The 8,659-nt window shown below is 59.9% G+C and overlaps 4 protein-coding genes across 4 annotated transcripts; all 4 read left to right on the plus strand.

The window, feature by feature from the left end:
- Positions 1–417: 417 nt before the first annotated feature.
- BXZ73DRAFT_14709 (riboflavin kinase) lies at positions 418–1,147 on the plus strand (the record flags this gene model as incomplete). Its single annotated transcript, XM_048017500.1, has 4 exons — positions 418–586; positions 649–836; positions 895–1,020; positions 1,064–1,147. Coding segments are annotated over 4 exons (567 nt in total), but the record flags the coding sequence as incomplete, so codon positions are not given.
- A 1,188-nt stretch (positions 1,148–2,335) lies between these two features.
- BXZ73DRAFT_8307 (uncharacterized protein) lies at positions 2,336–2,947 on the plus strand (the record flags this gene model as incomplete). The annotated part of the gene is made up of 3 exons (XM_048023855.1): positions 2,336–2,373; positions 2,431–2,622; positions 2,677–2,947. Coding segments are annotated over 3 exons (501 nt in total), but the record flags the coding sequence as incomplete, so codon positions are not given.
- Positions 2,948–4,144: 1,197 nt separating this feature from the next.
- BXZ73DRAFT_63119 (acetylornithine and succinylornithine aminotransferase) lies at positions 4,145–6,298 on the plus strand (the record flags this gene model as incomplete). The annotated part of the gene is made up of 5 exons (XM_048021757.1): positions 4,145–4,228; positions 4,284–4,559; positions 4,978–5,562; positions 5,691–5,844; positions 5,913–6,298. 5 exons carry the CDS (start codon positions 4,145–4,147, stop codon positions 6,296–6,298), a joined length of 1,485 nt encoding a protein of 494 aa, XP_047870433.1.
- Positions 6,299–6,566: 268 nt separating this feature from the next.
- On the plus strand, positions 6,567–8,653 carry BXZ73DRAFT_15475 (5-aminolevulinic acid synthase; the record flags this gene model as incomplete). Its single annotated transcript, XM_048017512.1, has 3 exons — positions 6,567–7,243; positions 7,324–7,895; positions 7,944–8,653. Coding segments are annotated over 3 exons (1,959 nt in total), but the record flags the coding sequence as incomplete, so codon positions are not given.
- Positions 8,654–8,659: the final 6 nt, after the last annotated feature.

The raw sequence follows: 8,659 nt of genomic DNA on the forward strand, positions 1-8,659 counted from the left end.
AAGGTGTATCCGGCGGGGTAGTTGTGATAGAATCCAGTGCCGTAGGGGTACGAGCCTGCAGGGAAGGCGGGGAAACCAGACGCTACAGCCTGAGTCGCCTGGGGTTGCGTCTGTGTTTGCGCCTGGGTGTGCGGTGGATAGTGGTGGGCCATGCGGAGCGGGGTGGTGGGTGGCAGAGGCAAAGGTGTGGCCGACACTGAGTCCGAGGATTCCGGCGGGGCGGGGAAGCGCCGGGCGGCCGACATTCTCGCTGGTTCTGTCCGCGATCGGCACCGGGACTCATTTCAGCATCTGCGGACAGAGCAGCTCTCACCCAGTGCGCCTGTCCGGTCCTTATTTATAATCCGCGACCCGTATCACCGACACACACACGCCCCGCCTCCCCCGCCCCACCCGTTCATGACCGTCGTCCAAGCTATGGGCCTCGAAGAACGACCCGCTGCGCCCGTCGGCACGAATTCGTACCGCGTATCCCGCCCGGCCATTGTCGGACCAGAGGTCCCGCAGGCACCGTTTCCCATCCTGCTGTCTGGACCGGTCCAGCACGGATTCGGGCGCGGCGGCAAGGATCTGGGCTGCCCCACAGGTGCGTCTGTTCACGCGATCTCAGATGCGTCAAGTAATTCCGGCTCATGCGCTTCTCTGGAGCTAATCTCCCGGACGAGAGCATCACGCCGATGAGCTCCATCACCGAGTTCGGGGTGTACTATGGGTATGCTCAGGTCGCGAGGGAGATGGAGGGCCAGCCTGTACTTCCGGAGGGGGATGGGAAGGTCTTGCCGATGGTGATGAGTCTTGGGAAGAACCCATTCTACAACAATGAGAAGTTGTCCGCGGTACGTGTCGTACAGTTATCTGTGGGCTTGGCCCTTTTTCGCTGACTGTTCACTGAAGGAAATTCACATCATGCACGATTTCAAGGGAGACTTTTACGGATATGGGATGAAGGTCATGGTTTTGGGATACATTCGTCCAGAGCTCAATTATATCTCTCGGGGTAAGAGGAAGATTTGTCTACGAGTTGGTGTGCGCAGCGCTGACGAGATTCCAGAGGCCTTGATAGGACATAGAAACGGACAAGCAGGTTGCACTGCGTTCGTTGAGCCGTCCAGGATACAGCAAGTACCAGTTGGACGCCTTTTTCTCTCGCATGAATGAAGCGACACAGCCTAGACTGTAACAGTAATGGATATGGACGGACTATCATAATTAGAGGCTTGTTGCATGGGTGTACGCATACACCCAAGTACCCTACACGCCGGGAATATCAAAGTTTCTGCTCGTCCGATATGTATGAGTAAACCTTACGAGAAATGTAGTGTTTTTGGCAACGTTCTGAGCCCCTCAGAATGATACATTTCGCGTGCATTGAAACTTTATGTACCTCGACCTATTCCCGAGTCCTCAAAATGAAACATTTCTGCGCCTGCGGAATGATTTCTCACACATAGAGTTCTGGCGGCCCGGGAACTCAAAGTTTCCCGATGTGCGAAATCATCTGCCAAATTTGACGTTTTTCTCATCATTTTGTCGGTCTCGCAACGATATATTTGGCATGGCGTTCCGGCGGTCCTGAAATGTTATGTTTTGGACCTGCGCGCCCGCTCATCGCCCACTCATCGCCCACTGGTCGCCCACGCGTCGCCCGCGCGTCGCCCGCTCGTCGCCCGCAGGCTGTCCACCTCCCTTATTTCCTTGCGCCCTGCTTATTGCGCGCAACGATGAGCGAAGTTATGAGTGGGCGATGAGCGGGCGCCGCGCGGGCGACGCGTGGGCGACCAGTGGGCGATGAGTGGGCGATGAGCGGGCGCGCAGGTCCAAAACATAACATTTCAGGACCGCCGGAACGCCATGCCAAATATATCGTTGCGAGACCGACAAAATGATGAGAAAAACGTCAAATTTGGCAGATGATTTCGCACATCGGGAAACTTTGAGTTCCCGGGCCGCCAGAACTCTATGTGTGAGAAATCATTCCGCAGGCGCAGAAATGTTTCATTTTGAGGACTCGGGAATAGGTCGAGGTACATAAAGTTTCAATGCACGCGAAATGTATCATTCTGAGGGGCTCAGAACGTTGCCAAAAACACTACATTTCTCGTAAGGTTTACTCATACATATCGGACGAGCAGAAACTTTGATATTCCCGGCGTGCTACCATCATGCTTGTCCGTCTTCTCTCTGTGTGCGACCGCTGATCTAAGCGATGAGTCGGACGGCATGACTCTTCGCCCATTGCCGCCGAAGTTCACACGCCTTGGCGCTAAACATGCCCCTCCGCCAACGGAACGCGCTTGCATGCGCCTCGTCCACTCACCTCCATCCTCTTCCAACCATGTATAACGGAATCGGTCTCACTACACCGCGCGGCAGGTACGCCTTGACGGCGGCTTTCTTCTGGTCTGCTGCTAACTTGCTTTGGGAATGCAGTGGCACGAACGGTTACGTGGTACGAAACCTATCCGCTCTACGGAGCTTCCAGACACCCCAGGATCGCGCAAGTGCGTGGGACGTTGCCCCCCCCAAACACAGAGAGCCCGATGCGGAGATTCTGGAACACGAGAGGAAGCGTAAAGTGGAGGTGAAGTGCCTGGAGCTGCAGCTCAAGCTGGAGGACGAAGGGTAAGTGCACATTCTGAGCTTAGTTCGAGCACAGACTGAAGGCCTCTGTCTTAGCGTCGAGGAAGACAAAATTGAGGAGCAAGTAAGCGAGCTCCGCACAAAACTGCTTGCCGAAGCGAGCGCACAAATCAACGCGAAAAGTCTGAAGCCGTCAGATACCCATGGCATCGCCTACGCGAAGAAAGACGAACTCAACAAGATGGCCCGGGCGTTTGGCACCCGAAGCGACTACCACGAAGGAGATGCCTTCGACAGGGAGAAGCAAGAGGAGCTGCGTATGCGAAGGCACGCAGAGAGGGAGGAGCGGGACAGGCAGCGGGAAGAGGAACGCGCGAAGATGGTCGCTCAAAAAGAAAAGTGGGAGGCGGAGCGGAAGGAGCGCGACCGTCTGCGGCGGCGCGAGGAGGACCGGCGGCGGAAGGAGAGGGAAGAAGACATGCGCCGCAGAGATAGGATGCCTCCCCCTCCCCTCCCCCGCGACCGAGGTGGCAGGGAGTACCGCGACCGCGACCGACCCAGCAGGAGCAGGAGCCCCATGCGCCGAAGCCCCTCACCCGACGACGACCGCGACTATCGCCGCCGCCGCTCGCCCTCCCCACATCGCCGTCCTCCATCAAGGTCCCCTACCCCGCCTCGGCGCCGCGCTGCGTCCCGCTCGCCGTCCTCGCCTCCCGCCCGCGTGCGGCGTCGGTTCGAGTCGCGTTCGCCGTCGCCACCACCTCGACACAAACGCTCTGGATCCGTCGAACCACCCTCGCGAGGCGAGCGTGGCTTGGTGCGGTCTCCGCCTCCTCATGCGCCCCGGTCCCCGATTGCACGGGGTGGAAGGGGTCGGCCGCGGTCGATGTCAAGGTCGATGTCCCCAGTGCGGCGTGATCGCTCTCCTGGTCAGGAGTCATCCCGCTCTCGCTCTCGCACCCGCTCTCCGCCTCGTGGGGCGAAGCGTCGCAGTCGCTCGGCGTCGAGCGATTCTTCCATGTCTGTCAGTTCGGCGTCGGACCGGGACTGAAGGGGCATTGGTTGTAGGTTCCGGAAAACTCTCTACTATGCTCTTTACTGTGTACATTACGTAGGGTTCGTGTCTGACTGCTGATGGTCTATGAATACGCACCTTGTTGTGAGCGCATTGTATGCCGATGAGTATGGTTACATAGTCGTTTCGACCAAAGTTTGACCGTGGTCGTGTGTTAATTATCTCCTCGCAACAGCCACGCTGTATGTCGAGCGACCTGGCCAAATACTTCTGAATAGCATTCACCGACCTGTTCCGTTGGACGAGCAAGGGTGGTCTCCCCCAGGCAGTACAATTAGGGCAAGCACTGTCGTTGCAGATTAGATATGCGATCGACTCGTGACTGGCTCATTGCAGGGACGCCAATTGACGCCGATCCCCGCATTATTTCTTTCAGCCATGACTCGCGACGCGAGATCGGAACGCCCACTCCGCCTTCTTCCACCTCGACGCTCACTTCTTGGCTGGCTTCTTGGCTGACGTGGCACGGCGAAAAGTACTTACACCATAATGCGAGCAGTCACCCGCAACGCGTTTCGGACATTGGTCCGACCTCTGAAAAACACGCTCGGAGCACGCTGTTTGGCCACGCAGGTATGCCGGGTCTGCTTCGCATACACGACCCCCCAGTCGCCTCACCCCTTCGTAGAGCAACTCCAGTTCCGGTCTGTCGCTTCCTACTGCACCTTCGACGCGGTATACAGCGGTCTCGCACCCCGAAAACGCGTCGTCCGTCACTCCCAAGGTTCAGGCGCTCCTCGACCGCTCCGACGCGTACATTCTGCCCGTGTACGCCCGGCCGCCCATCGTGCTCCAGCGTGGAAAGGGCTCCTACGTGTGGGACGTGGAGGGGCGCGAATACCTCGACTTCAGCGCCGGAATCGCTGTGAACGCGCTTGGTCATGCGGACGAGGGTGTGATCGAGGTGAGTGCCTCTCTGCTTCTGCGCGGAAAGACGGTGCGGCTGGGGTCGGGGGCGGCACAGTGTCGGAACCGCTGGTCTTCGAGGTTGTGCTATTCGTGATGCGCAATGGCAGGAAATAGCACGCAGAGCTGCCGACTGCGGACTATCTGATCGACTGAAGTCATATTGCCGACGCAGCGGGTTGGGGCCTTGTTGCTTCATCGTGATGCGTAGCCGTGTACACGTTCACCGTAAAGGCTATTTTTGTTGCCACAGGTTGTACCGAGCCCGAGCGGGCGCAGTCACATTCTCATAGCCACGGGAGCGAACGTTCGGCTTGCGACGACCCCTGAGGTGCTGTTTCCAGGGCCTATTTTATTCTATGCTCCGTAATGCCACGCTTAGGATTGGCCATAGTTCTGACGCTATTCATGTTTAGACCATGAGAACCGCGGCGTCAAATCTTCTGCATACGAGCAACGTCTACCACAACGAGCACGCCAGCAAGCTCGCGGAACTCCTCATCACGCTGACCCAAGCCGAAGGTGGTCTTGGGTGGACGCCCGGGAGCTCCCAATCCTGGTCTAACGGCTCGAGTGGCGCGAAGGTGTTCTTCGCGAACACGGGCACGGAGGCCAACGAGGGTGCACTCAAGATAGCACGTAAAGTTGGGAAGGCACGCTGGGCGGAGAAGACGGGCATGTCGTGGGACGACGCTTCGTGCGACAAGCACGAGATCGTCTGCTTCGAACGGTCGTTCCATGGGCGATCCATGGGTGCGCTCAGCGTCACGTCGAACCCGAAGTACCAGAAGCCGTTCATGCCGTTGATCCCGGGAGTCAAAGTCGGCCGACTGAACGAGCAGGAGGCACTGAAGACGCTCGTTGACGACAAGACGTGTGCAGTCATCGTCGAGCCGATCCAGGGCGAAGGCGGGATTAACGCGGCCGACGTGGAATGGCTTTGCGCACTGCGTAAACGATGCGACGAGGTCGGCGCGGTATTGATTTATGATGAGATCCAGGTGAGTCACGTTCCGGTTTATCACACTTCGGTCCGGGCGGAAATAGCGGCTTGCGTGTGTGCAGTTGCGTTCTCGTCGCGGCTGTGTGAGAGACAGAGTACTGATGGACTGAAACGGATCGTTGACAGTGCGGACTTTATCGGACTGGCTACATCTGGGCACACTCCACATTTCCCGCCGACGCCCAACCGGACATGGTGACCACAGCTAAGCCACTGGCCAATGGCTACCCAATTGGTGCCGTACTCATGAGGGATAGTGTGGCGGAGGTGATGACCGCGGGTGAGTAGATTCACACAGAATGCATCGCATGTCCGAGGCTGATACACGATGGTGGGACGTTTGTACAGGCACGCACGGAACGACGTTCGGCGGCTCGCCACTGGCCTGTGCTTTGGGCTTCCACGTCCTCTCGCGCCTGTCGGACAAGGCGTTTGTGGCGAACGTCCGGGACACCGGGGGGTACCTGCAGGAGCGCCTTGGCCTGCTGACGCACTGGTTCCCGAACATCCTGGAGAACAAAGTTCGGGGGCGGGGGCTAATTCTCGGCCTGGGGTTCAAGAACGCTAGCCATCCCGGGCGTGTGGTGGAGATGGCCCGGGAGCGGGGGGTGTTGCTGCTGACGGCGGGAGCGGATGCGGTGAGGCTGGTGCCGAGCCTGAACATCGGGGCGGGAGAAGTTGGGCATGCAATGGAGGTGGTGGAAAGCGTGCTGCATGTACTGAATGAGGAGTAGACTAATGCGAGAGTGGGACCAAGTCTGTCATGGGAGCTTACTGCTGCGTGCGCCGGAGTCCGTGCATAGCCGGCGAAGAGGCCGCCGCACCGCGCGAGCCCCCCGGGCCAGCCCAGGGGCCAGGCAGCCTCCGACCGGGGGCCAATCATGCGCTGGCAATTACTCGGCCCACCCTGCGACCGAGTGATTCCCATAAGAGGCAGCCCGCAAACCGCTGGTCTGCACCTCTTCCTCCACCGTCTCCCTCTCCGTCCGGCCGCTTGCTCTCATGGACAAGCTCTCCAGCATCACCCGCTTCAAGGCGGCCTGCCCCTACCTTGGCCGCACCAAGTCCTCCACCATCCGCACTCTCTACACCGCCGCCTCGCCCCGCTACCCATCCCTCTCCAAGCTCACCGAGAAGGCAACGCAATGCCCCGTCATGGGCCAGGCCCTCACCTCGCGTTCGACGCAGATGATCGCCGGGTACGCGAGCCTCGCTGGCTCTGCCGAGTTCAACCAGATTCCCGAGCACCACAACGTCATGCCCTCTGCGGCTGACGCTGCCAAGTGCCCGCACGCGTCCAAGGCTATGGCCGCTGCGCGCATGGCCGAGGAACTCGCGCAGGCGAAGAAGGGTAAGGCCCCCAACTGCCCTGCTGCCTCCGCCGCGAAGCCCGCGACAGCCGCGCCGGCCGGGTGCCCCTTCCACGCCAACGCCAGTGCGCCCTCGACGTCCGAGGCGAAGGCGAAGACCCCCAGTGGCTTCGACTACGAGCAGTTCTACGCCACGGAGCTCGAGAAAAAGCACCAGGACGCGTCGTACCGCTACTTCAACAACATCAACCGCATGGCCGGCAAGTTCCCGATCGCCCACACCGGAGACCCGAAGGACGAGGTCGAGGTTTGGTGCGCGAACGACTACCTCGGAATGGGCAACAACCCGGTCGTGCTCGAGACGATGCAGTACGTCACTGCCGCTTGCTTCTCAACCCAATGCAGGCCCACTGATAGGCGTTTGTGCTTCTTTTTCCTCCGGTCCGCAGCCGCACCCTCGATACTTACGGACATGGTGCGGGCGGTACTCGTAACATCGCCGGCAACACGGGCATGCACCTCGCGCTCGAGGCCGAAGTCGCCTCCCTCCATCGCAAGCCCGCCGCGCTCGTCTTCTCGTCCTGCTACGTCGCGAACGATGCTACGCTCGCGACCTTGGGCCAGAAGCTCCCCGGCATGATCTACTTCTCTGATGTCATGAACCACGCGTCCATGATCCAGGGCATGCGTCACTCGGGCGCGAAGCGTGTCATCTTCAAGCACAACGACTTGGAGGACCTGGAGATGAAGCTCGCTCAGTACCCCAAGGAGACGCCAAAGGTCATCGCTTTCGAGAGCGTCTACTCCATGTGCGGCAGCGTCGGTCCCATCAAGGAGATTTGTGACCTCGCGGAGCGGTACGGCGCCCTCACCTTCCTCGACGAGGTCCACGCTGTCGGTCTCTACGGACCTCGCGGCGCTGGTGTCGCCGAGCACCTTGATTACGAGGCGCACAAACGCGCGGGTCAGAGCCCCGACCCTATTCCAGGCACCGTCATGGACCGTGTGGACATCATCACTGGTAAGTCTGTTTTCAATCCCGTGTTTACCCTGCTGACCATCCTTGCAGGCACGCTCGGCAAGGCTTATGGCGCGGTTGGTGGTTATATTGCCGGCTCTAACGACTTCGTCGACATGATTAGGTCGTACGCTTCCGGTTTCATCTTCACCACGTCGCTGCCACCATCGAACATGGCGGGTGCTCGCGCCAGTATCTCGTACCAAAAGGAGTACAACGGCGACCGCCAGCTCAAGCAGATCAACGTCCGCGACCTTAAGTCCCGCTTTGAGAAGCTCGACATCCCCGTCGTTCCCGGCCCCTCGCACATCGTTCCAGTACTCATCGGGGACCCCGCTCTCGCGCGTCTGGCGTCGGACACGCTCCTCGAGAAGCACAACGTCTACGTCCAGGCCATCAACTACCCCACCGTCGCCCGCGGCGAGGAGCGTCTGCGCTTTACCGTTACCCCCGGCCACAACCAGGAGCAGATCACTCGCCTCGCTTCCGCTGTCGACAGCGTCTTCACCGAGCTCGGTATCAAGCGCACCTCGGACTGGCGCAAGGAGGGCGGCCGTGCCAACGTCGGTATGGCGAACCCTGAGCCCGTCGTCCCCGTCTGGTCCGACGCGCAACTCGGTCTCCTCAACGGCACCGCGCCCAAGCAGCTCCACACCGGTCAGCGCCCCGTCATCAGCAAACAGGCCGTCACCATCACGCGCGAGAAGTTCGACGACCTCCTCGGTCCGTACGTTGGCCCCGCCGAGCCCGTCGCACCTCTCCCCAAG

This window comes from Epithele typhae (assembly GCF_022376455.1).
Source record: "Epithele typhae strain CBS 203.58 chromosome Unknown BXZ73scaffold_677, whole genome shotgun sequence".
Lineage (NCBI taxonomy): Eukaryota > Fungi > Basidiomycota > Agaricomycetes > Polyporales > Epitheliaceae > Epithele > Epithele typhae.